Source organism: Trichophyton benhamiae (genome assembly GCF_000151125.1).
Source record: "Trichophyton benhamiae CBS 112371 chromosome Unknown Abenha-G-c-322p01.r1, whole genome shotgun sequence".
Lineage (NCBI taxonomy): Eukaryota > Fungi > Ascomycota > Eurotiomycetes > Onygenales > Arthrodermataceae > Trichophyton > Trichophyton benhamiae.
In genome coordinates, this window is record NW_003315110.1 from 859,736 (window position 1) to 885,556 (window position 25,821).

The 25,821-nt window shown below is 49.3% G+C and overlaps 10 protein-coding genes across 10 annotated transcripts; 4 read left to right on the top strand and 6 right to left on the bottom strand.

Annotated features, from left to right (window-relative positions):
* Window positions 1-908: 908 nt before the first annotated feature.
* ARB_06123 (uncharacterized protein) lies at window positions 909-1,061 on the top strand (the record flags this gene model as incomplete). The annotated part of the gene is made up of 1 exon (XM_003015765.1): window positions 909-1,061. The coding sequence occupies one exon, from the start codon at window positions 909-911 to the stop codon at window positions 1,059-1,061; it is 153 nt and encodes a 50-aa protein (XP_003015811.1).
* Window positions 1,062-1,726: 665 nt separating this feature from the next.
* On the bottom strand, window positions 1,727-2,400 carry ARB_06124 (uncharacterized protein; the record flags this gene model as incomplete). The annotated part of the gene is made up of 2 exons (XM_003015766.1): window positions 1,727-2,020; window positions 2,200-2,400. The coding sequence occupies 2 exons, from the start codon at window positions 2,398-2,400 to the stop codon at window positions 1,727-1,729; spliced, it is 495 nt and encodes a 164-aa protein (XP_003015812.1).
* A 56-nt stretch (window positions 2,401-2,456) lies between these two features.
* Window positions 2,457-5,345, top strand: ARB_06125 (uncharacterized protein; the record flags this gene model as incomplete). The annotated part of the gene is made up of 1 exon (XM_003015767.1): window positions 2,457-5,345. One exon carries the CDS (start codon window positions 2,457-2,459, stop codon window positions 5,343-5,345), a length of 2,889 nt encoding a protein of 962 aa, XP_003015813.1.
* Window positions 5,346-6,399: 1,054 nt separating this feature from the next.
* ARB_06126 (uncharacterized protein) lies at window positions 6,400-7,335 on the bottom strand (the record flags this gene model as incomplete). The annotated part of the gene is made up of 3 exons (XM_003015768.1): window positions 6,400-6,609; window positions 6,809-7,023; window positions 7,194-7,335. 3 exons carry the CDS (start codon window positions 7,333-7,335, stop codon window positions 6,400-6,402), a joined length of 567 nt encoding a protein of 188 aa, XP_003015814.1.
* A 761-nt stretch (window positions 7,336-8,096) lies between these two features.
* On the top strand, window positions 8,097-9,469 carry ARB_06127 (uncharacterized protein; the record flags this gene model as incomplete). Its single annotated transcript, XM_003015769.1, has 5 exons — window positions 8,097-8,276; window positions 8,315-8,755; window positions 8,903-8,935; window positions 8,979-9,278; window positions 9,374-9,469. 5 exons carry the CDS (start codon window positions 8,097-8,099, stop codon window positions 9,467-9,469), a joined length of 1,050 nt encoding a protein of 349 aa, XP_003015815.1.
* Window positions 9,470-11,134: 1,665 nt separating this feature from the next.
* On the bottom strand, window positions 11,135-12,045 carry ARB_06128 (uncharacterized protein; the record flags this gene model as incomplete). Its single annotated transcript, XM_003015770.1, has 3 exons — window positions 11,135-11,631; window positions 11,720-11,863; window positions 12,027-12,045. 3 exons carry the CDS (start codon window positions 12,043-12,045, stop codon window positions 11,135-11,137), a joined length of 660 nt encoding a protein of 219 aa, XP_003015816.1.
* A 1,056-nt stretch (window positions 12,046-13,101) lies between these two features.
* ARB_06129 (uncharacterized protein) lies at window positions 13,102-13,924 on the bottom strand (the record flags this gene model as incomplete). The annotated part of the gene is made up of 2 exons (XM_003015771.1): window positions 13,102-13,645; window positions 13,707-13,924. 2 exons carry the CDS (start codon window positions 13,922-13,924, stop codon window positions 13,102-13,104), a joined length of 762 nt encoding a protein of 253 aa, XP_003015817.1.
* A 1,241-nt stretch (window positions 13,925-15,165) lies between these two features.
* On the bottom strand, window positions 15,166-17,433 carry ARB_06130 (uncharacterized protein; the record flags this gene model as incomplete). Its single annotated transcript, XM_003015772.1, has 1 exon — window positions 15,166-17,433. One exon carries the CDS (start codon window positions 17,431-17,433, stop codon window positions 15,166-15,168), a length of 2,268 nt encoding a protein of 755 aa, XP_003015818.1.
* A 743-nt stretch (window positions 17,434-18,176) lies between these two features.
* ARB_06131 (uncharacterized protein) lies at window positions 18,177-18,618 on the top strand (the record flags this gene model as incomplete). The annotated part of the gene is made up of 2 exons (XM_003015773.1): window positions 18,177-18,317; window positions 18,346-18,618. The coding sequence occupies 2 exons, from the start codon at window positions 18,177-18,179 to the stop codon at window positions 18,616-18,618; spliced, it is 414 nt and encodes a 137-aa protein (XP_003015819.1).
* Window positions 18,619-20,941: 2,323 nt separating this feature from the next.
* Window positions 20,942-23,939, bottom strand: ARB_06132 (calmodulin-binding protein Sha1, putative; the record flags this gene model as incomplete). Its single annotated transcript, XM_003015774.1, has 2 exons — window positions 20,942-21,159; window positions 21,305-23,939. The coding sequence occupies 2 exons, from the start codon at window positions 23,937-23,939 to the stop codon at window positions 20,942-20,944; spliced, it is 2,853 nt and encodes a 950-aa protein (XP_003015820.1).
* Between the last annotated feature and the right edge of the window lie 1,882 nt (window positions 23,940-25,821).

Below are 25,821 nucleotides of genomic sequence, written 5' to 3' on the forward strand. Positions count from 1 at the left end.
ATGTCGATGTCGATGTCGATGTCGAGATCGAGGCCGATGGATGGAGATAACTAGTTTAACTAGATGAGAGCCAAAGAAAAAAAAAAAAGGCCTGAAAATGAGGCTGTAGTGGGATGTCGGAGTAAGAATGGCTATGGAGTATGTAAGGTAAGGCTGTCTGTTAGTCTATCCGCCTCAATTGATCTTTGCCCTGCCCGTCATCGTCATCGTCATCGATGGTCCGATGGAGGGGTTGTCCAGTCCCTCTGCGGGTGGAGATGAAAAGCGATGAAATTTTCTCTTGTGCAGCAGGCAGGGTGGGTAGGACGGCTTTTCGACCCTTTAACCGGAGAAGCGTAGAGAGATGGATATTATTTATTGGTTATAGTAGTATATAGTAGTATTGTCGTGTTGTACCATGGGAAGAGTACTCTCCATCTGGTTATCTTGTCGTCGTACATGAGATTACTCGTCTATGCTTGTCTGCCGGAAGACTATAAAAACGAGTACACTTTTTTACTTCTCTAAAGTATGTACGGAGTAACTAAGTAGAGAGATGGCCGGGTCAAGCTGTCATTGGCCATCTGCAGGCAGGCGGACGGCAGTGAAACCGTCGTCAGTTAAGAAAGTAAGCAGGCAGACAGGATACAGATAGTTATGGTCGTGGTCGTGGTCATCAGGGGGAGGCAAGTCATGCTTTGTACCCGTCCCGTAGACTTCAAGAGTCAGTCAAGAGGCAGTCAAGAGGCAGTCAAGAGGCAGTCAGAAGATGATACATAAAATGATACATAAGATGATCTGATCGAGCAGAGTTGAGAGGGAGTAAGGGGAGTCCCTGTCCAGTCCACTTGCGAACTCACAGAGCCTCCGGACTGTCCATCTCCTCCGTCTCCATGTCGAAGTCAGAGTAACAACCTAAGAGCAGCAGCATGTCCCAGGTAGCCACCAGCCACCAGCCAGAGAGAGCCAGAGAGCCAGAGAGCCAGAGAGAGGGGAGAAGAACGAGAGAGAAAAAGCAAGCAAAGCAGAAGAAGCAAAGAAAGACGCAGAAAAAGCAAGGAGAAAGAACTCAAACTAAGTAAACTCCTCTTTGCTTCTTCGTCTTCCTATGCTTTCTTTTTTCTGCTTCGACTCAAGAGGGAAAAGAGATATGGACTGCATGTAAATACTCCGTAATAGAGGGAACCGATCTCCATCCAGTTGATATCGAAGACAACCAGAGTACTCTGTACTGAGTAGAAGCATCACCACTATCTCTAGATCACCATCACCATCGCCATCACTACCTCTAGCATCTCTATCAGCATCTCTATCTATCAGTATCTCTATCTATCTATCTATCTATCTTCTATCTATCTCTATCATGTAAATGTAACTATGTAAAAGGATCCCCCCTTTTTTGCCTTTCCTGCCTGTCACTTTTTCGCTGCTCTTTAACTGAGCGACCAATCAGAAGCCACAGCGGGCGCCCACGCCGAAAGAAGAAGAAGAAGAAGAAGAAGAAGATACAGCGATAGACATTATTAGGGATAGGGACAGGATAGGGATAGGGGTTCTCTTCTCTTCTCTTCTTTTACTCTTCTTCTCCTGCATCTTCTCCTGCTTGCATCCTCTCTCTTACATCTACTCCTGGATCTCTCGCCAGTTGAGAGTCACAGTCTCTCCTTAACTGCCTGCTGTCTCTCTCAGGGGCTGCTGGTCGACCGTTGGCAGAGTCAACAGTCCACGTTGGAATCAGCATCAGCCATCAGCCATCAGCTATCAGCCATCTCCAGGGAGTCTGCTCCTCCTGGCTACTGCTATCACCATCACTAGGTGCCTGGCTGTCATCCTCTGCTCGCTCAGGGGGACCTGGTGACCATCCACAAAACCTGCACATGAAAACCACCAGCTGGTCCGCCATCTTTTTTTTTCTGCGAGTCCCCTTTGAGCTGCTGAGAACCACCTTGTTGCCCTTCGCCACAGAGAGGGCCCTCCCCCCCGTAACATAACATATAACCGTCTGCTCCTCTTTGCTCCATCTCTCTCTCTTACTCTTCTTCTACTCCTCTGCTTCTCTGCTTCTCTACTTCTCTTCTTTTGCTTTTTATTCTACTACCTGTCCTGCTGCTCTGTCGTGCTGTCCGCTGCGACTCGAATCTCAACTGGACCGGGAGCTCGCCACAAACATGCCTCGCTACTCCGCGATTTCTATATGAACCGTCCGCGAAGAAGCCTTGCCTGCTGCTGCTGCTTGAAGATACCATCAGCTGCAGTGTCCAGAGGCTCGCCATGGAGAAACTCAACACGGAAGACGGGCAGCTCTTCATCAAGGTACCGTTTCGCCATAACAACAAACAAACATGAAACCAGCTGCCCTAGGAAGGCGAAAAAAATAGAAGAACAAACAAACAAACACAAAAAAAGAAGAGAAGCTAACATTTCTGTAGAGTCTCGCCAGGTTCGTCCGTACGCACGAGAAGGCCCTCGCAAATGCGATGCAGATGAGGCGCCAGTCGAGGAGCGTCGACCTCTCCTCGTCCCAGTCAAACTCTGCCGCAGCGTCTTCCTCGACCGGCCACAACACTTCTTCCTCCTCCTCCCACAACAACCACAACCACAGCCACAACCACAATCACAATCACAACCACAGTCAACACTCCCGCCAGCAGAGCCATGGAGTCCCAGGACGCTCCTCGACTGCCTCTGCGCTCGCTGCCGCGCTCTCCCTGGGGACACTCGGCCTCACCTCAGACTCTGTCCGGCCTGCCAGACTGACCCTGACCCCCCACCACCTCTTCTACCTGCTTTCCCGCTTCGAGGAGCTCTCTGTGCCTGTGGGACCGCTTAACATCCGCCTCGAGAACATCAACAACGAGACCTCCTCTGCATACGTCTCCTTTCTCAGCAAGCCGCAGCGGCCCCGTGGCAGCGCACCAGGCGGCGGCGGAGGAGACAGGGACTCGATTCACTCCGTCTCCAGCGTCCGCAGCGTCATGTCCACCATGAGCTCGTTCTGGTCCTCCTTTGGCCTCGGATCGTTCACCTCCCGGGACTCGGTCTCAAAGTCGGAAAAGGCCAAGGCTGCCCTGGAAGCAGACCTCAAATACCTCTATTCCTCCTTCACCAAAATCCCCTGCCTCAGACTCGCGCCAGACCACCGTGCCAGACTCATCAGCGGATACGAGGAGTTCCCCTTTGATACTGCAGTTCCCTTGCATTCCTTCAAGAACCTCTCGGCCCTGGAGATCATTGATGTAGACTTTCGCTCCTTTTTTGGTTGGGACAGGCTGGCCGAGCAGCTCAGGTCGCTTACGCTCAAGCGCGCCCAGCTGGAGGATATCGGTGACTTGCTGACGGGAATTGTGCTTGATGACATTGACAAGCGGAGGCGGAGGTCGTCCAAATCTCAGCCTTCTCCTGTCCTTGGTTGGCCGTCTAGTAGTAGCCATAGTCATAGTCATAGCCATAGCCACCACAACCACCATCACCAGCAGCACCACCACTACTCTTCCACCGCCCCGGAGCTGGGAAAGTCTCTGTCTGCCCCTGGATCTCCCGTGGCCGAACCTGACTTTGGAACCAGCGCCAGTCCCAAGGGCGGCACGGCCATGCTCAGAGGTGACTCGTCTGAAGGTGGTGCCGGTGTCGGTGCCAGAAAGAAACACGGCCGTGCTGGCAGTATCTCTCCGGGTGGTGGTGGCAGGCCTACCAGCGCCAGCAAGCCTGGATCCAGCCACCGTCATCACCACCACCACAACCATCACAACCACGGTCATGGCCATCATCGAGGACAGTCCTCCAAGATGAAACGATCTGGCTCAGGTAGCTCGGACTCCAGCGAGTCCTTTTCCACTTTCTTCCCCCGTGGTGACCGTGGCATCTCCAACATGATGGCCTCCACCTCCACTGCTGCATCCGCCAGCAACAATAGCAACTACAATAACCACACATACCTGAGCCCCTTTAAGTGGCGGTTCCTCAGGCACCTCAACCTCACGGATAACTCCCTGACCAGTGTCAGCGTAGCCAGTCTCGCTCCCGTAGCAAATACCTTGCACTCCCTTGACCTCTCCTGGAACCTCTTCACTGAGGTGCCAGACAGCCTCGCCTCGCTCGTGGCTCTCAGATCTCTAAATCTATCCCACTGCATGATAGATTCGCTGCACTCTCTCTCCCGCAGCCCCTTGCCAGCCATCACCTCTCTGAATCTCCGTGGCAACAGACTTCGCTCGATAGCCGGTGTTGAACGCCTGCTCTCGCTCGAACGTCTGGATCTGCGTGACAACGCCATCACGGATCCCGTCGAATTGGCCCGGCTGACTGCCATCCCTTATATCCGCGAGATCTGGATATCCGGGAATCCCTTTACTAAATCTCACTCCGGACACCGGGTTACCATCTTCAACTTATTTAGGCAGACGCCTGGATACCCCGAGGATATCTTCATTGATAACACGGGCCCGTCTTATTCGGAGAGAAAGCAGCTGGTCGAGCGAGTTGCAGAGCCTGAAGCAGCCCCTGTCATTCGAAAGTTTGAACAGAAGGCTGATTCCAAGGCTGAGGCCGTATCAGTTACCGTGTCTTCTTCTGGTGCTGGTGCTACTACTAGCACTACTACTACTACCGTGGACCAGGAGCTGCTTTCGCCAGAGGCGCATGTTGTTAAGCCTCGAGTCTCATCCTCGTCGGCAAACGCAGGGGTTGATGTGACTTCCCCTCGTCGAAAGAAGCATCATAGAAAGCGAGTTGTTGGTGTCAGCGCCAATGACACTGCTGCCGTGCATGCTGCTCCTGTGACTACCTTGCCTGTCCAGCCAGAGACAAAGTTCCCCGACGGTTCCGTGGTCAGAAGTCAACCCGTGCCTGACCCGTTCATTGACAACCCAAAGTCAAAGTCAAAGTCAAAGCCACGAGAGACGATGCTGCAGCAGCAGCGGGAAGAGCTGCCGGTGTCTCCAACCACCGTGCGCCCCGTCACTCCAGTTCCTGCTGCCAGGACCCCCACTCCTGCAACTCCTGCAACAGACGACTCTCCAAAGGCGGGCACAACGACTTCTATATCCACGACTACTACAACGACTGAAGTAGAGACGCCCAAAAGCCGGACTCCTTTTCCTGGCCTCGACAACATCGACTGGGACGTCAGCGGTGACCTGTACCGCCAACGCCTCGAAGCCCTCAAGCATGAAGTCGGGACCAACTGGCTGACCGTGCTCGGTGACGACAACTTGGGCTGGACGACGACCAACACCACCAAGAACATCAATCTGCACCCGCAGACCCCGGAATTCCACCACTCACCCGCAGCTCCAATAAGACCTCCGCCCCCGATGGCTCGAACAAGCAGCCAGATCATCGTAACTGGTGGTCGGGCACTTGGTTGATCACACTCTTAACCAAATACTTCTACCTCAAACAAATATACCCCAGGAAAGAAAACAAACACAACAATAACAACAACAACATACATATCAAAGCATATACTGTATTAATCTTAATCACTCGCACACACACACAAAATTGGGAGGCATACGAATCTTTTTTCATTTCATGCGAATATCAAACCAGACAGGTACCAGCCGTCTGTGGTCCACGGGCGAAATTCAAACAAACCCCAGAACCTCCAAACTATCTCCAGCCGATCTACCTCTACCTCTCTACTCCACCTCCTACCCTATATATTTACGGTTTTCCCTTATCTTTCTCGGATATAGAAAAGCGTTTCTTTTCCCCCTCTTATTATTTTTTCCTATTTACTTTCTCTCCCTATCTACTCGGAGAGAAACCAGGATGACGAATGAACGGATCGAAGAAAAAGTTACTGCTGTTTTTGTTTGCTTGATATGCTCGAAGCCAGTCGAGGAGCTACTCTTTTTCACACACCTTTTTTTTTTTATTTGCACAGGGACGAGTGACCCTCCATTGACTGACCGACCGACTGATCGACTGACTTGATATTGATCAATCTCTTCTCTTGTTCCTTGCTCTCACTCTCGAATGACGGATGGATGCTTGCTCTACTGTCTATTTCTTGCCTCTTTTTCTTCTTGCTTTATACCACTTGGGTTTTCTTCATTTCTTCATTTCCTTTCCTGCTTTGCTTTTGCTTCGGATGCATGTTCACGTTCACGTTTATCGGAGTTCAGGCTGTTTCTTCTTCCTTTCCTTTCCTCAAGACCAAGAATCAAGACTGTGTTTGGTTTATACATCTCCCCCTTCTGCGCGCGGCCTGCCTAATACCTTTTCTGCCTGCTTTAATCTCTGCTTTGCTGCGTTCACTCTTGCTGTTTTTTTTTTCCCTGCACCGCACAAACTAATGATGACTTGACGCTGAGCTGCTGCCCCTGCCTAACTACCTTAACGCACTCTTACAGTCGGGCATGTCGGAGGAGGTATACCGAATATCCCTAGATATCACATCCATCCCCCCACCCCCTTTTAGACCGATTGTACATTACTCTCTCCCCTGGGCGGCATTTTTGTCCTTTTTCTTCCTTTTCTTCTTTTCTCTTTCTGATCTGGCGTTTGCATAGCGTGGTTTTTATCTTCTTCTTTTCCTTCTCCTTCTTCTTCTTCCTCTTCGTCCTTTCTTTTACGCTCTTCTGGCTGGCTTCTCTCGTCTTCTCTGGATGTCTCGTTCTTGCTTAGCTGTTGGGCTCAAAAAGAAAATAAAAAATAACTTGCTTTGTTGATCGTCGAGTAAACACGTAAATCCATCTATCAGTAGATATTACATCGTAGAAATAAAGCATAAGCAGTACGGAGTAGATATATGATATCATTATTATGATGTGATGCTGTTGATGTTGATGTTGATGTTGTTGTTGTGCCTTTTAGCCCCAAAAACCTGCCTTGCCTGGTCCCGCGCTCGCCTTTTCCCGCCTTTTCTCGCCCTCCCTTTTTTTTCCTGCTTTTTCTTCTTCTTCTTCTTCTTCCCTTCAACCACCGCCAGCCCAAACAAACCACCAGCCCCAGCGCCGCTCCAGCAACCGCCCGCCCTCTCTCTCTCAACCCAACTCAACAGCCCCAGCAGCCGACCATCTCGCATCTCCCAGCCATCCACTTAACGGCTCTCTCCAGTCAGAGAGAAGAAAAGAAAAACCCCCTGCTCGCGCTACTTCACGCCACCTCTTTCGCTCCGATTGCGCGTTTCGTCGAAAATTTTCAACCCGCACACGAGAACGACGCACGCATCTACTACGATCGATCGGATCGAGAGCCATCTATCTCACCACGACCACAAACCAGCCCTAAGACAGGCGAATACCTGACCTTGCCTTGCTCGCTCGCAGCTTGCGTGTTGGTATCGACTTCTCCTCCCTTGCTCGCTTCCGTGTGCTGCTGCTGCTGCTGCTGCTGCTGCTGGCATCCCATTCACTCAAAAGACTCACCCAACGAGGCGCCGGTGTCGAGTCCCTTGTCCCATCTTCGCAGACCAAGAACGGGCCAAACGGTGATTTTAAACGAAGATAATAAAAAATAACAAGCCAAGCGGGATAGCTTTTCTTCTTTCAGCTGCTTGACATTCATCTCCTTCTTCTACTTCCCCGTGGTTGTTACACGTCTTGTGTCTGCATCTACTTCTGCGTCTACCCGCTTCCCCAACCCTGCCTGGCCATCAGGGCCTGACCTCTTCTTCTTCTTCTTCTTCTACTACTACTTCTACTTCTACTACTCTCTCCCACCGTCCTTCGTCTTTCGTCCGTCAACTTTCTCAGTGTCGGCGGCAGCTCGTCTACGTTTTGACCCTAGCCGGTCCCAAGGTTGGTTCTGCTCCATCTTTCTTAACCGGTTCTGCCATGCTTGAAACGGCTTTCCCATTTTTTCCCTCCCGTCGTGCATCTCCAGCTAATCATTATTAATCATTTCTTCTCAGCATCCCGACAGCAAGAGGCAACAGATAACAAGAGACTTCTCTTCTCTTCTGGCCTCTTCGCGCCTTGCCTGACCCCCTTCGACCCATAGACCACTGCTGGCTGACGCGACGTGACTACTTTTTGCTGTCCTCGTGGGAGGTTTTTTTCCTGTCTTATATTTCTCCCTCTTTTTTTTTTTTTTCCTTCCTTTTTTTCTTTCCTTACTTCTTCTTTTTCTCTCCCCTGCACTGGTAGCCACCCCACGCACACGCACACACGATGGCGGACCAGAACGAGATCGATTTGGATTCGATCATTGATAGACTGTTGGAGGTGAGGGGCAGTCGTCCCGGAAAGCAGGTCCAGCTGCTCGAGTCCGAGATCCGCCATCTTTGCACCAAGGCTAGAGAGATCTTCATTTCGCAGCCTATACTTTTGGAGTTGGAGGCCCCGATAAAGGTATGTTGAACCGTATAAGAGTCGACGAAAGAGAGAAGAGAAAGAGGAGAAAGAAAAAAAAAACTAACTCGCGCAAGATATGCGGTGATATTCATGGCCAGTACTACGATCTCTTGCGCCTGTTCGAGTACGGAGGTTTCCCGCCGGAAGCCAACTACCTCTTCCTAGGCGACTACGTAGACCGAGGCAAGCAGTCTCTCGAGACCATCTGTCTACTCCTCGCATACAAGATCAAATATCCAGAGAACTTCTTCGTGCTCCGCGGCAACCACGAGTGCGCTTCCATCAACCGTATCTACGGCTTCTACGACGAGTGCAAGCGAAGATACAACATCAAGCTCTGGAAGACCTTTACCGACTGCTTCAACTGCCTCCCAATTGCCGCCATCATCGACGAGAAGATCTTCACCATGCACGGTGGTCTCAGTCCCGATCTCAACTCCATGGAACAGATTCGCCGTGTCATGCGTCCAACAGATGTAAGTCCCTCCCCCTTGTTCGTGTGACGATTGAACTGATACGCGTCCATTTTCGGATGCCCGGAGGACGGTCTCTTCATTCTTTTTATTCCCTGTCCCTTTGCCATTTCCCCGGGAATTCCCTCTCTTCCCTTTTTGGGATACAAGCTTGATTATTTATTACTCTTTTTTATGCATGGCGTCAGTTTGAGCTGTCGACGATTGACTCTACTGATCTATTTAGATTCCTGACTGCGGTCTCCTCTGCGATCTCCTCTGGTCTGATCCTGACAAGGACATCACCGGCTGGAGCGAAAACGATCGAGGTGTCTCCTTCACATTCGGCCCCGACGTCGTCTCGCGGTTCTTGCAGAAGCATGACATGGACCTCATCTGTCGAGCACATCAGGTAGTCGAGGATGGCTACGAGTTCTTCTCCAAGCGGCAGCTGGTCACGCTCTTCAGCGCACCAAACTACTGCGGAGAATTCGACAATGCCGGAGCTATGATGAGTGTAGACGAGAGCCTTCTCTGTTCATTCCAGGTATGCTCTCTGCTCTCCTCTCCACTCACTGTAACTGGACAACTTTTTTTTTTTTCTTTTCTTTTCCTGACGCTAACCTTTTCTCACACCTGTAGATCCTGAAACCAGCCGAAAAGAAACAAAAGTACGTCTACGGAGGCATGGCACCTAACAGACCCATCACTCCTCCAAGGAAGCAGAAGAAAAAGTAAACAAGAGAAAATATACGAGCTTTCCCTCATATAGCAGGTTCGGGCGGAGATAATACGCGCCATATTCATCATCACCAACAACCACCACCACTCGATTGAACCGACCACCATACCCTCCGTACCATTCTACCACCGGCGCACACTCACACACACACACATACTCACACCACTGCATTCTCAACAACCAATTCATTGCATATCCGTATATGTACACGCCGCCAAGACACATTTCGCTCATGCAGGCGAACCATCAGCATCCGGCCTGATCTCGCGTCCGATTGATTGTCAGAATCTACGCCACCGACAAATACCTCTTGCTCTTCCCTCCCCCGTCTCTCCCAATCCCATCCGACCGAGCTAGAACGAGACCAGCTCAGACCGCACCAGCGCCGATTGGCCTCATCTTCATTCAGCTTCATCCCTTCTTCTTTTTTGCTTTCCCGACCTACTTACTTTCTTCTTCTCTTCTACTTTTTTTTTTTTTTGTGCCTACAATATATCTTCCGTGTACGATTTGTATGAAGCGCTGCAGTGAACGGAACGGAACTCTACGTACTTTTACCCTGACGACTACCCACCGACCGATCCCTTTTCTTGCTCTGTGGTTTCTCCTCCTCCCCCCTCTCGTCCCTCCCAGGCAGGTGGTGGCATGGCATGGCATGGCATGGCAACTTAATGACATCTCTGATTTTTTTGTCTTCTTGAGGTGGCTTAAGGAAAGAAGTTGGTAGTTATCGGCTCCAGTATATCAGTAGCTAGTAGCGTGGATAATTCACTTCTTCTCTTGCTGCTCTCTGCTTTGCTTGCTAGGCCCCCCTGCCCTTTTCCCTCTTCCTTTTCCTCTTCCCAGTTCCTTTTACACCAGTTGCTCTGCATCTTTTCCAAACGGCGTCGACGTCGATATTTCATTTCCCTACCTACCTACCTACCCCCTTCTTACCTGGTTTTCCACTTTACTTGCTCGCTCGTTCTTGGTTGGAGAAAAGGCATAGCCGGGAGTGGTGTGATGTGTGTCCCCTTTCCCTTTTTTTGTTGTATCTCCTTGCTCACTTTCAATATGTTATACCTGTCTCCTGTCTACTGTTGTGTTGTTGTCTAATGATCCCATCGAATAATATACATTTGACCCGTCCTCAACTTATCTTCCTTACGTAGCAGATCATAATATCTGTCCAAACCAATCTGGCTGGGGTTTTGCTTTATGAAAGTGTATAAGAGAGCCGCGAGCCTATTTATCTGTAGCTATGTCTTTGAACACGAGAGAAATAATCCAAGTAGAAAAAGGATAGAAAGAAAATAAAAGAGAAATAAAATAAATCGTCAAAAGAAGCTATGATTTGCTGGATGGATTCATAATAGGTAGAGAATTAATTAGAGGCATTGGACGGGATCGGGGGGTAAAGGACTGGGTGTGTGTTGTAGTGAGAAGGGAGTACGGCCAAGTGAGTGAGTGAGTTGAGTGGGCAGGCGGGTGATTAGGCGCACCTACGTACTCGCTCACCGTCGTTCATGCTCTGGTGAAGTAAGTTGCTAGCATGATACAACAAGAAAATAAAAGGAGAATACATGCATCGACGGTTCATTCCCATTTTAGATAAGCGTAGTCAGTGGTGGTGTAGTCAGTGGTGGTGGTGTTGTTGTTGTTGTGAAACTGGTTTGCGACATTTAGACGTATTGCGACATCCATCGGATACCTTCACCGTAGCCTAAATATTCCCGAACAAGGTCCTTAGCATTGGCCCAAGCTTCGTAGCGTTTAACCGAGTTGTGTGTGGGTAGGCAGATCATGAACTTACCCTGTCTCATCACGACACTGCACATAAACAGCTCGATGGGCCTGATTCCCTCCAACGGCACCTTGCCCTTGCCAGTGGTCTGATACAGACCCAGAGCAGCTCTGAGCTGGTCCTCGGAGACAGCGGAGGGATGGTCGATTTTATTTCCGAGAACGAGGAACGGGACCTTGGCTAGATCTTCCATGTTGAGAAGAGCGTCGAGCTCGGCTTTGGCTTCGGGGAAACGCTCCACGTCCATCGAATCGACTAGGAAGACGATGCCGTTGACTTCGGGGAAGTAGTCTCTCCACAGGCGACGGGCCTGCAAGTGACCGCCCAAATCGAAGGTGGTGAATCTGTTGTTGCCGATAGCCAGCTCTTCAGAGGCTGTTTTACGTAGTATGGCGTTAGCCTGGGGGTTTTATTGCAATCTACTTATATGTGGTGTGAGCGAGGGTTGAGAAAAAAAACGCACTTGGGTGTGAGGTAGGCTGCATGAGAGCAACCCGGTCGTTCTTCAACATGTGCAGAAGAGTGGTCTTTCCAGCATTATCGAGGCCGAGGAACAGTAGTTTGGCATGCTTGTTGAGCAGGCCGAGCGAGGCGAGGACATCGTAGACTAGAATCCGTCGAGGGATTTAAAATGTTAGCCTTCTCGAGTCTACGTGTTCACAGGTGTTCTGACAGGTTGCATGCGCTTCGGTGTGCCGCGGGGCCTCATGAAAACAAGGAAAGATATAACGGGGTTTAAAAAGGCTCAAAATGCAAGACAGAGTACATACACCAGTTGATAATCCACATGGTGGGCTGCGGGAAGCTCTCTCAGTGCGAGGTAGAAGTGGTATTGAATGCGTTTTGTGCGTGAGAGTGGAAGGGTGTAGTGCGAAGAAAAATAGGAAGCTTTCTGGCGTGGAGGCGTGTGTCTGCTCTGTTCTTACAGCAGTAGCTGGGCCAGCGGACGTCCCTTGAGCAGCGGCAGTGAAGTGTCAGTTGAGTGAAGCGTGTTGCAATGCGATAGGGGTGCGGTGGTGTGCGGTACGAGATGCGCGAAGCTGCTGCAGGGAAGAAACTCGAAGTTGGATTGTTTCTTTTTGGTCTTTTGGTAGTTTATTTAATACGGCAGAGGTGTTAAGAAAAAGGCCTGGTCACGTGGGGGCGCTATAACATAACAACCCACGTCAAATAATATTATACTCTAGCTTTAAAAAAATCCTCTATCTAGCCTTATATTCTTCTAATCTATAGTATTTACCTATAATTAGAAGAAGCTTAGGGGAGATTATTTCTCTAAGAAATTAAATAGGAGGTGATTAACCATCTGTTCGAGTCCACAGAAGAAATCCAAATTTTTGATAATTTAGTGGCCATGTAGGAAATTATTATCAGAGAATAAACACGCAACTTCTTGATTGCAAAGATGCCCAAACTTTACGTTGAGTGCCATTCCTCATTGCAGATTATGGAGACGGTATTCGTACATTGCTTATATCACAGAGGGTAAGAACCATGATGAAGGTAACAGCATTGCGACATTAATAATTCATAAGGGAGCAAGCTTTTGTTTATGAAGAGTGGGAGGAAGGGCATGACCGATTGCTTTTTTGGGTACATAGATGTAGATAAATTCAGGAGGGAGGGGGCTAGGCTGGAGTAAAACCCATAAACCTAATAGGCCCGTCTGCCATTCTGCGGAAGTTCGTAATAGAGAGATTATATGTATCCGCCGGGTTTCTATTGGGAAAGATGCAACTGCCAAAGAGTTGCCTTCTTGATATGGGAATCACCTGGTTTGTATTATTTGCTGGTGCAGGAAAGATTTCCTAGTACTTATTAGTGGCTGTAAAATATATTCTCAAATCAAATATAGCAGTCACATACCTCAGTCTGTAGTAAGACAACATTCCCAGCAAGATCCCTTCCATGAACGTGCAAATCTCCTTTTACACGGCCATTACTTATCTTGGTCCATCGAATTAAGAACACTAGCTCAACGGCTGTGCCTCCGATAAGCCAAAGATCCTTGTCAGCCTCCAACCGTGGCCAAGACTCCGACCAGCCTGACTCGACAGCAATAGTTGGTAGAGGCAATGAGTCCGGAAGGATACACGCATCAGGCTCTTTTACAGCGGAGGTATATGGTGCCGCAAAACCAGTAAAAGCTAATAAGAGAATGTCAATCAAATTGAACTTCAAAAAGGAAAGAAAGGTGAAATAAAAGCTGAATAGGTGCATCATACTCGTTCCAACGCGGAGTCTTAGTTCATCTATTTCTGCTTCCGTCAAGAATCCAGCCGTAACCATACCGCGCAGCTCTTTTGAAAGCCACTCTTGGTGGCAGTCATGGACTGTAGTCGGCATAACTCGGGCAGTCAGAACTTTGGTTAAAGGGTTATACGAAATGCTAGAATAATGTTTAGAAGTTGTTTCAAATCTTCTTGTGGTGGCTGCTTTTGGTAACGTACCGAGGAAGCGCCCTTTCAATCTCGGGATCCTCTGAAAATGATGTTGCAATTTGGAATCCGGCAGAAGGAGAAATATTTTGGAAAGTCAGATCAGTAGAGTGGTTTGTGTTTAAAATCTCATTTCGAATGTTGTTGAACAACTTCTGAGCAGACGGTTCTTCGGCTGGAAATTTTGTGTTGCTCCGTAGAGAGCGCGTTGGGCCGGTGACGCTTCCCATTGTTGTCAGATACTCAATAGAGATGGGTCTATCTGCACAAGAAACCGTATTTGTTCGAATATTCCTAAGAGAATAGAACTGGAGGATGATATCGTGATGCCGGAGCCTATATCTTCGTGGTTGTTGTAAACGTCCAGACTATCTTATCTGTTATGCTGATGAGTAGTACAGGGTGACTAGCTAATAGAAGCCTGCTGTTGACCGAGGGCAGACGTCGTGAGTAAGAAGATAAATATCAAAGGTGAAGGACTTAGTAAAGGGCTGGTATTTGGCTGCAGAAGACATACATAGTTTTCTTTGTTTTGCACAGGATGTAGTTCTAATAGTTAGTTATAGAGGACAAGGTTTGATATCACGTCATCATGCAGAGGTGTTAAGAAAAAGGCCTGGTCACGTGGAGGCGCTATAACCTAACAACCACGTCAAGGCAAAATGACGGAGACTACCTTTGGGGCGACGGAATGGAAAGTCGATGATGACAGATGGCAGATGGCGAGTGGCAGACACGGAGCAGGTACTTGTTGATTTATTGATTTGGTTCATTTCATTCAGTCGTTATCATGGCATAAGATGTAGTATCAGAGTAGCATAGAAAGGAGACCCCCTCCCCGGCCTAGTCTAGTATGAAAGATGCAATTTAAAAACAGAGGACCAACCCCAGCTGGGAGGATTCAACTCCAGAGTCTCAGGTACAATGAGCGAAAAGGACTAAAGGACAGGTATAGGTATGTACAGAGGGAAAGGATAGAGAAGAAGATCGAACAGAGTGAGACAGATAAGAATATGAAAGAAAAAGTAGAAGAAAAGGAGGAATGGAAATAGTTAGAGTTAAAAAGATAAAAATATTGACATGAAGAAGGATAGAAAGAATAAGAAAGGGAAGAAAAAAGGGAAATGAAAAAGGATAAACAAATGCTAGCTGAAACAGTCAAGCGAAGTCAAGTCAAGCCAGGATATCATGAAGCTGTATTCACTGCGATCTGCGCAATAGGAAAAATAATCAAGCATCCAGCATGGAGTATAAATAGAATATGAAATAGTCAAAGGGAAAGGTGAGAAGAAATCAATTCTTGTCTTCGAGGAAGGGAGACTAGAGAGGGAGATAAAAAAGGACAATGGGGGGAACACCTCTTAACTTTTGGTAGGTCGTTAATAGTTCGTTTGTCTACGCCCGTGCCAGTGGCGTGACGTAGTGTGGGTAGTAGCGAGTTAATAGCGAGATAGATAGAATGTTGAGGTGTTTATATCGAAAGGACGAGTTTTGGTCCGTTTCCACCGTTGACGCCAACACCATAGGCTCTGAATCTCTCCGCGACTTCGATGCCAAGTTCCTTCATACGCTCTGCGCCTCGGCCCGGGACCATCTTTTCACGAGAGTGGATTTGGTCCTTTGCAGCACGGCGGCAGTGTTGACGCCAGAACTTTTCTTTCCGCTTTTGTCTCTTCTTCTCAAGACCGGCAACGATGTCGATTGGTCCTCGGGTGTGAGTAGAACTGGATTTGGTTTTGGTAGATGCCTTTTGGCCGGGGGATGGAGAGCGGGAGGTGCGTTTGTAGATGTTGGATGAGTAGCCACGGGCAAAGAAAGGGTTGGGAGTTCGTGGAAGAGAAGAAGTCCGGGTGCGGTTTGGTCGTTGAGCAAGAGCAACAGCTATTTTCTTTGCCGTAGGACCTGCACCTAGATTCGGAGGATTGATGAGAGATGTGCGGCGAGAGGGAGGCGGAGAGCGTAGTCGACCAGGTGGTGGAGGGGAGCGGAGGCGACGAGGAGAGTGCCCAAACAGTCTGCGAGGAGAGTGTGCTGCTGCCTTCGAGGTCTTCTCGATGGTGGTTCGGCTAGATCGACGTCCACGAGGGGGCTCGACAGCATCGTCATCGTCAGCCTTTTGCTTACGAGCAGCTGTTGGGTTGGCAGACACATCATCGTCTGCATCTTCATCGTCTTCGTCCTCGATGTCGGAGGTAGGGAAGCTGGGATCGATGTCCTGAGGGATGGGGATGTGTTTCTGGCGTCGCCGCTCTTCCATTCGAGAGATGTAGGCGACTTCAATGGACCTGTCTTCGTCCAGGGTGCCACAGACAAAGTCAGTGCTATCAGGAAGGCTGGGAGCTGTAGACTTCGACTTCTTCTCCTTGGCCGCAGCAGCACGCTTCGGCTCGAATGGAGGAACCGTGTCTAGCGGACCGGGGCTAGCGAGAGACTCGACGGATCCGTGAGACTCCTTCCATTTCATCGGCGGTGGCATGACAGTGATATCGGAGTGCGAGGTGGCTGCTGTAGTAGTGGGAGTCCAGAATGCGTAGTCCGATTCCCCATCGTCGTCGTCCGAGGAGCCGAATCCTGCTTCATTGTCTGTCTCATTGCCGTCGTCAGACAAGTCTTGGTTCCCATCATCTTCATCGTCTTCATCCTCATCCTCCTCCTCATCATCCTCGTCGTCCTCGTCATCATCATTGTTCTCATCGTCATCGTCGTCGTTCTCGTCATCGTCCTCATCATTCTCAGCCTCCTCAGCCTCTTCCTGTGCCTCAGCCTCAACTTCCTCACCCAGCTTGCGGATAACATTCTCTTTCCGCATGCAATCGTCCACAGTCATCTTATGCTTGTAATCAGACGATTCGTTTAGCCAATCTTCGTCTTCCAGAGAGCTTCCAAATTCCTGGAAACGGGTGGCGTCCGATAACTCAAACTTTCCGAGCCCAGTCACCTTCAACGAACCAGTCGCGGGTGCAGGTTCAGTAGGTTTAATTCCCGGTGTTTGGGATACTTCGAGGGATCTGGCCTGGTACCTGGATTGTAGACTCATTGGCGCAGGTGATCGGCTTCCCCGAATACCAGCAGAAGGCTTGCTTGTAGATTGTTTCTGGTTCTTGATATCAACATCGGTGTCCCGGGGTCTGGCTGGACATGCAAACTTGATGGTCGATTTGCGCTTAGGAGGATCGGCAGCCACGGGATCGCTCTGGGTATGGTCGACAGGGTCAATCTTATTGGCACAGGCAAAGGTAATGCATCGCTTACGGCCCAGGTTAGCTTCCAGCTTCAACTCATGTTCATCGACAGGAGAGACGGGTTTGGAAGGTGGCTCAGCTGCCACCCACGGAGGACGTGTGAACTGTGTGGGAGGAGGCGGTGAGGGAGTAGTCGATCGAGGAGGAGTGGTCAGTTCACCGTCACTGGTGAGTTCGGCTGTCGAAGGACCGCTATGGTTAGGGTTGATAGAGAATGCAGGTACGCTTCTCCAGGTAATGCCGGAGGCCGCACGGTCAGTCGGGGAGAGCTCGGGGCTGCTGAGCAGAGCTCGAGTGAGGAGTGACTCCTTTGAGACTTTGGGCCTGGAGTTGCTGATGCTGACGGTGGTCTTGTTGCTAGCGGTCGGAGCGTGTTCGTGGGAATGGGATCGGACGGTGCTAACACGGGCTCGACACCCTGGAGGCTCGTCACACTCTGCAGCGGCCTCTTCTTCGTCGGTTGGAGCCATATTTGGCGTCTGTGATATGATAGGCATGATGGTGTCTGTCTTTCTTCTTCTTTTTCTTCGAGCAAGAAGTAAAAAAGAGGAGAAGAATATGATTGCGAGTTCAAAAATCAAAAAGCCAACGTAAGGAGAAAAAAGTAGTAGAGGTATAAAAATCGTAGTAATACTTCTTCTGGTGCGAAGTTGAAAGCTGAAGGTGATGGCCGGTGAAAGGTAGATAATCCCTACCGGCGGTGGTGATCAGTTTAAGTAGTGAAAAGGTGCGAGACGCAAATGTCCATCAGGACAAACGTGGTGTCATAAGTGAACCACCATGATGTACAGGGGCGTCGATGCTCGGGAGACGAGGGAGAAGCCGGCCAAGGAGTTGAAGGAAGGGTCAAGAACGCGCCAAGCAGGCGTCTTGCCGCCGAGACAGCAGCTATGCGGTGGCCAGCAGGAGGTGAAGTGGTGAAGTGAAGCTGGTGTCGTCCGGTGTTTTGCCCTGCCTGAAATGGTGATACAAGGGCCTAGACTCCGCCGGCGTGGAACTCGCTATCTGTCTTCCTGCCTCTCGATCCTGACTGACTGTGACTGTGTCTGTGTCTCGGTCTGTATCTCCGTCCGCCGGTCTGTGGCGCTGCCCTAGGGGGGGTTCGAGGTTGGAGTCGAGATTGAGGTTGTGAAATGCTTGTTGCTGTAAGGGACCAGGTCGGTTGCTTAAGTAGACGTGTGCGGCGAAAGAAGCAACGTGCAACGGCAAGCCGACGGCCTTCTCTCGCTGCTGATCCGAGATGCTGTCCGAAGAGCTTCTTTTTCTTTTCTCTGAGCTGTCGTCGTCGCCGGCTGGTGGTTGGCTGGCAGTGGTGGTGGTGGTGGTGGTTGGTGGTGGTGAAGTGTTGGAGGTTGAAGTCGAGGAGGAAGAAGAAGTTGAAGTGCGAGAGAAAAAAAGAAGAAAAAAAGCGAAAAAAAGGAAGAAAAAAAAGAAAAAGGAAAAAGAAAAAAGTTCGCGGAGGAAGCAAGAAGATTCCGAGAAAGGCTAGCGGGGCGCTTTTCCTCTTTGGGCGAGGCGGCGTTGATGTCGAAGTCGAAGTCGATGACGGAGACGAAGTTGGCGATGAACTCGCTGGCGGTGACGATGATATTGATGATATTGATATTGATGTCGATGTTTCTTTGATGCCGATGTTGTCGATGCCGATGCTGGCGCTGGTGATGGCGAATGTGATGGGTTAAAGGCGAGTTCTGACCTTGTATAACGTACAGGCATATAACGACGCTGATCAGGCCGTGCAGTCCTGGCTTCCACGCTGGAGTCCGTCAAGGTCACTCGATACGCCAAAGAGAGGAAGCAATTCCCCGTCGTCCTCTCGTTCGCTTAGGAAAACTGGGGACGGCTCGATGACGATGCAGTGATGGGGACATCCTGGCTTGACCTGACGGACATGGTCGCCGGGGCTTGCTGTGCGCCCTTCCGGTTGGGAAGCTTGATCCCTACGCCTGCTCCATCAATAGACAAGGGCTGGAGACAGACAGCAGAGGGCAGATAGACTTACACGACGCTACTACTTACTCCTGCCGCTACCGCTACTGCTGCACCTCTGTTTATTGTTATTATTTATTACGCTTGCAGGACGCTGGCTGATTGCGAAGACAGCCAGGAATCATGCTGCTACGTGCGCCTTGGCCCCGTCTTGTCTTCAATCTGATGTGCTGCTTGGCCCTGGCTTGCTTTTTCCGATGGAGAACAGCATGCACAATATGCAGAGTGAACAACTGCGAAACTCTCCTTGGCTTCCCCGTCTCATCGACGGCCTGATGTCCCTTGGCCATCTTGTCTTTTTGCGGTTTGATGGGGCGGCCATGTGGAACCACGAGAACACCTGTGATTTTTAATTAACGTATCCAGTCAATTACCTGTGATGGACACCCAGATGAGCGTATATATGGAGCATTCTGTACGGAGTATATGATACTCTAATAATGGTATGCCAGAGAGAGGGCCTTTCCGCGCGCTATGGATGCGCTTCGATGGTGCGGGGTGTTACATACGACTACGCATATATTATTATTATTGTATGTCCATACTCCGTACTCCATCCTTACATATTCCATCAACACTAGGGACCTCGGAAGACCGATTGTTGAAACCGGAGGATGCTGATTAGTCGGTGTGGCAGATGCACTAGTGTGTGTACAGCAGTTATATCCGAACATGCCATCTCTTATTGAACCAGGAGTTGGGGAACACTGCAGAAGCGAAGAAGCAACAGAAAGGGAGAAGAAGCAAGAAACCAGGACCAGCCGAATAAGCAAAGCGAGGAAACAGAAGAAACCGCCCTTTTTCTTTTCCTTTTCGAAACGCGGCTCGCCATCTGAACGTCCGGGTGGACTTCCCCCGATCAGACAACTTCGTATAAATACAGCCAACAAATAGCTTGTTCGATTCGTCCCCCCTCCCAAATTAAGAGGGTAATTCGGCACTTGTCATCAATTATATATCGTCGGCGTTCCCCATCTCCATACATCTCTGGCTACTGTCCCTCGAAGGAGCAACTTCCCAACGTCAATGCGCATGGTCTCCTGCAGATCAACAACGCCAGTTTCATATCTTCTTATCCTTCTTATTGGGCCAGCGTCAAGAGCCCCCATGCCATCACGTGTCGGCTGTTCAGTCAGCCTGCTTACTCTTGCGTGCCCTGCGCCCGCCGCCGATTTGGACGGAGGAACAGAGCGATGCGGGAATATCCTCTGCCTGTCAACCACCGGATCAACATACAGCCAAGGCTGAGATGCATTCAGGTGCTTCACTTGGCTGACCACAGCCTCTCACCAATCGCTCAGAGATGGCTGCGTAAGGCATACAAGTCCGTATCGCGATGGGATGGGCCATGGCAGCAGCCATGGCAATTGGCAGGGTAATCAAGGTGATGGCAAGTGCCGAATCCTTAAAAGACACGGACAGATTTCCGAAGGACAAGGAAAAACAAACAAAACAAAACAAAATCACCGACAGCCAAAAAAAGAACAAAGGTGGTAATATAATAGTTATAGGGATGTGAAAAAGAAAAGGTAAGGGAAGGAAAGAAGCTTGCTATCTGTTGTGCACCTTCTCACCGGTAGACCCGTAAGAAGCACATGCAAAGGAAGGGATGTTAGGATTTAAACCACTTCAGCTCTAAAGGAGTACGTCTAACCCATACACCGCATATCTAGGCTGTACTCATATACATGTTCCAAGTACTCCATAGGTAAGTTAAAACAAGTGTTAATTAACCATGCTCCCGATCCCTGGAACAAGATATTCAATACTCAATTTATGTATTCTTACCCCATATTCATCTCAGACATGAAGAGACGGGAGGAAAAAAGAAACATATATTGACCCCCATCTGAAACCTTCCCGTACTCCAACATCACACCCAAGACACCCGTTCAATCAGATGAACAGGCAGCTTATCCCACGATTAAGCATCGCTAGTTTCCCCGCATGCTTCTTGACTTTGGCAAGTTTCGATGAAAAGCGGATGCGGACGTTAAGTCCCGGAGGCCTACCCCCTTAGTTTAGTTCAATGACAGGCCTGGTGGCAAGCATATGACGCCATGCGCGTTGGATCGTCACCGCTGCCCGACCGTATTTAGATGCCGAGAGGAGTCGGGAACTCAGAAATGCAAGTGCTGTGAGATTGGAGGCTTCCTCGCTGCTGGCGGCGACGGTGGTGGTGCGGGAGTGGGTGCATGATGATACAGATGTCTGTGCTGCAGCTGATAGCAAGACTGACGATGAAGGCGATGTTGATCGCGGGGATATAAGTGCCACTAACCCGCCAATTATTTTGTAAGTACCCATATTATCAACAGTGACGAAAATATAATATAAAAAAAAAGGGGTAAAAAAGGAAATTAGACGCCGGGAACGTACCGAATTGACTACTACATCCGAGTGAGAGCAGACGTCTTCTCAAGGCTGATTTATTATCAGTCGAGGATGTTGGGGTCTTAGTTGTCGCTGATGCTGTAGCTGACGTTTCCTTATCGGCTTTGACACTATGACTGCCGGGGCGGATGAAGTGTTCATATTCATCCAGGATACTCATGAATACATGTCCATCAGCTAGGCTTGTGGTCAGGTTTGAAACCTCCAAACCTTTCAGTCTTGCTAGACATGATGCCCAACGGTGGAGTAGACCCCAATGATAAGCTGCCGTGTCTGTCGTGGTTGTTTGCACATGGTATGGAGGAAGACTCCTTTGCTTCCGGGAAAGCCTACCGAGCTTCTTCTCCAGTCGGGCTATCTCACTCTTGAGATCATCCCAGTCGACCAGAGTTGAAAGGCCCCATTTGCCAACTATTACCCAAAGCAAGGCTATGGTCTTTTCTCGATACCCGTCCACGATATCTTCTGGCTTGATACTAGTGATAGTAGACCCGATGCTCGGGAAGTCCTTTGTCAACGCAGATAGTGAGATACGCGCATTGTGGACTTTCGTTGCACGGCTGATACACGGCATCTTCAGCTGGCCTGATAATGGCCATATCTCTTTATCTTTTGCGTGAAACCTCTCAGGGAAATGCTCGAGGAGAAGCAATTCAGTCAACCGAGCAAGAATAACTCCATCTCTAATATCGACTGCAATATTATCGATGTGGTAGTTATATTCTGCAATTGGATGTTGCTTGTACATCAAGGAGCAATCCAGACGAGCTAGTGGTCGGGTGAAGTCTGTCTGCGGGTGAAGAAGTACCGGTCCCAGAGCCCGCATCGCTGCTGCTGATGATGTGTATGCCGAGTCTGGTTTGAAAAGACTGCGCGGTAACGCTGTATCGGGAGCCACCCTTGCCTTGTCCAAAAGGGCAATTATCATTATGCTTCGAAGGGCAGTTCTGTGATATCCCTTGACCACGTCACCGCTATCACCAACACTGGACTTGCTAGAATTTTCTTGACTCATATCCTCATTCCTTATCAGCATGGCATCGAGAAACGATTCGACAGCTCGTCTGGTCCCCTTTTCATCCTGGCTAATAAATATTTGCGGGGAGGCCGAAATGTTTCCGCCATGGTGGTTGTAGCCTACTTCTCTTCCAATGACAACCTCCGCCGCTGTCTGGAGGGCAACGATATCATACGTATCGGTCCAGAATTTCGTGAATGTGCGACGGATGCGCGCATCGGTTGTCAGTCGGCGTCTTCTGCCACTAGAGTCTTCCGTGACACGCAAATCCCCGTAGAGAAGGGATGCTTGTACACGCTTGGAAAGCAGCGAAAAGTAAGTGTCTTGGTATATGTCGAACAGTTGCTGTTTTAGGCAATCTTGGCCTTGCGTGTTGCATTGTCCATTTGCTGTATCAAGGAGAGTGTTTACAAGTTGTGTAATGACCACTTCTTGGTGAGATAGCCAAGTCTCCTCGTGAATCAAGGGGTCCGCAAGGTTTGCATGGAGTGCTGGGTGCTTGATTTCTATTTTTGGAGCCAGGGGTAGAGTAGGTAGTAGCTCAGATGGCGGTTTTCGTTTCGAAATGGGATTAATTAGTAAAGTATTGTTTAAAGGCAGATATTCTTTTCGTTGTTTCGTTGCTGGCGAGGTTCGAGGACTCCGGCTGCTCGTAAGAGCTGTCCGCCGCGCGGAACTCTGGCTATGTGTAGCCCTTAATGCTGATGACTTTGATACAGATTGTTTTTGTTTCGATAGTGAAGCCCTAGGCCGAGGACTGTTCACCGATCTAGACTTCATCGGTTGAGTTGAAGCCTCCGCCAAAACATCTTTCTTTCCAGCCACCTCAGCAATGCCGCTCTCAGATTTCCCAGGAGGCACGTTTTCCTTTCCTGTATTCTTCCCCATGACATCAGGTTGGTCTACCAATTCCTGCATAATCCTCTTTGGGGCCTCTAATGGCTGACGTTGACGAATTGGGGATATCGCCTTTTGTTGTTGCCGCTTCTTCAAGATCTGAGTCTCAATATAACCGAGTTCCTGGCAGCCAAAATCTTGTGTTTTTAAAGGGCTAAATGCATCCATAAAGATGGTAGCCATTGTGGTATCATCATCTGGCGGAATATATATTGTGTTTCGCCTTTTATCTCGTTTGGTACGACCGGCTTTCTTCATCTTCTGTTCTTTCACTGGCTTCTGCATACCATGGGGAAATTTCAGACTCGTAGGGCTTTCCCCTGAGCTATTTTCTTTGAAGTCATCCTGTTGCTTCTTCACGGGCACCTTTGGTGATGAGTTCTCCCCAGCTGGAGCTTTGAATGCCGACCGTGGAAATCGCTGTGCTGGTTGTGAGAACATGGAGGATTCCCTGTATAGTGGCTTCTGTCCGCCATTGCTGGCGGCCGAGCTGCCGGAGTCTTCATGGATCTTAAACGTAGTCGCCTTTTTGGCACGACGGGGTTTCTCCCTAGCAAACGAGTTGAGAGATCCAAGCTCGGCCATGAAATCAATCTCTGCCGTATCATCATAGGAGTCGAGGATGTCCTCAAATATGGGAATTTTGGCATCATTTCGTTTCCATGTAACCGGACACGGCGTTGCGTCAAGATACTGGTATTCCATGGTGTTTTATTTTGCCCATGAAAAAGCCGGGAGTCTTCTATAGTTCGTATATCCTCTGCATCAAATCAACACGTCCCCCATAGCTCAACCCGAGCAATCCTTTTTCAACAGCCGAACAGCCCTTATGTATTTCTCGTATATTCCCGTCCGGACGAAACACCTTTCCCATAACACGACGAAGCGGAATCCAACGCTGCCGGAGTGAAGTTGGCGGTGGTCTTCTGCAGTCCAGCTCCAGCACCCGCATCCTTGTTTACCCTTTGCGGTCTCCAGGGGCAACAGGCACTTCTGGATAAGGTTGCTGAGTCAGCTTCCCTTTGCCCCCCCCTTGCGTGGCGAAAACGTCTTCCTCTTTCTCCCTTTCCAACGTTCGCCTCGCAGACAAACTCCAGCTGGAGGGTTGAAGGTCATGAGCCCTCAGCCAAGCTGACCGCTGCGAGAGGTGTCGATCGATTCCCGTGCCGGCCGAGCTCAAGAGGCGCTGGACACTACTCGGGTCGATTCGAAACATCATTGTCACCGCCGCAACGGTCCAATTATCTTGCCTTTGAGTTGCGGTACACCTGGCCTCCCAGCCTTACAGCCCCAGGCCGCGGATAATGCAACTAGCTAGATATTACTACGAGACCTGATACTCGAGCCATGGAATTAGGTGATCTATTCGACCCAGGCTTCCGGCGTTGGCTCGATGGCGATTTGCCTTTCTTTCCTCAGGTATGAACAAGTCAAGTGGCCCATGCGTGTCCATCTCTCTCCGTATTGTTGTTTGATAGATTATCCCATTCTAACACATCTTAATCAACAGGCTGGAGAGTATTCTCTGTATTTACACTATTCACCCCACGGATGACTGGCCTCCCGTATTTATATTCATCCTATGACGCAACTTGAATATATGAGCGGTCATGGATGTCAGGTTAGGACATGAGCCCCATTAGTTGAACACTCGGATGAGGATGCCGAGTAGTTCTTCTACAATATATATACCTCTTCTGGAGAATGTTTCGTTACGAGAAGCTTGGGAGGCCTCGCTTTGGTCCCTATAGCAGATAAGACGAGGGCCACGTAACATCATCCGATATACAATATGGACCCGAAGTCACTCTTGTGCTTCTTAAATCCTCCTGCTGAGAGTACAGCAGTACGTTGACGGGGGTTTGAGCTAGCATCTGAGGCTGGTGGTGGAATTACCCATAAAATCTAAAGCCATTGGCCTCGGTTTGCTAAACCAAACCCTCTTTGATGAGATGACTTTCAATGCGGCCTTCCGCGATTTTCTTCTTTTCCTAAACAAAACAAAATCAACTGCTGTGGTATGTCACCGTTCCTAGTTCTTCCCAGGCAATCAATATATACTAACTTATTTGGGATGATAGGATTAAGCCCCGGGAAATTCGACTGTTACCATCGCTATTTGCCGGAGGCGAACCAATTTTAGCTCTCCCGCGTGGCTGCTTTTGCCTGCCCTTTCGAATTCCTTTGCGGATGTACAACTCCTTTCTCGAAGACTCCCCGCCAGACTTATGCCATCGAAGCAAAAGTAGCAATTTTTTCAACTATGTATTTATACTGACCAGAAGAGACGCTTATCCGGGCCCTGAGTTACCACCGCGTGGTTGTTATTTGAACCCAGAATGTGATTTATTTTATTTAATGTATAATGTTTATAGGGAGTGTGTAAACGCACCCTCACCCTTCTCCAACGACTCCATCCCTCAGTATATACATATCTACTATTTCCATGTACCACAAAACTTGGACGCAGGGGCTATTGTCTATCTCTTTTTGTACTTCTAGTCTTCGAGGGAACATCTGGATAATTGGCGGAGAGGGTTGGACTATATATACCTAAATATATAGAATAATATCTGCTGCCTGAGAG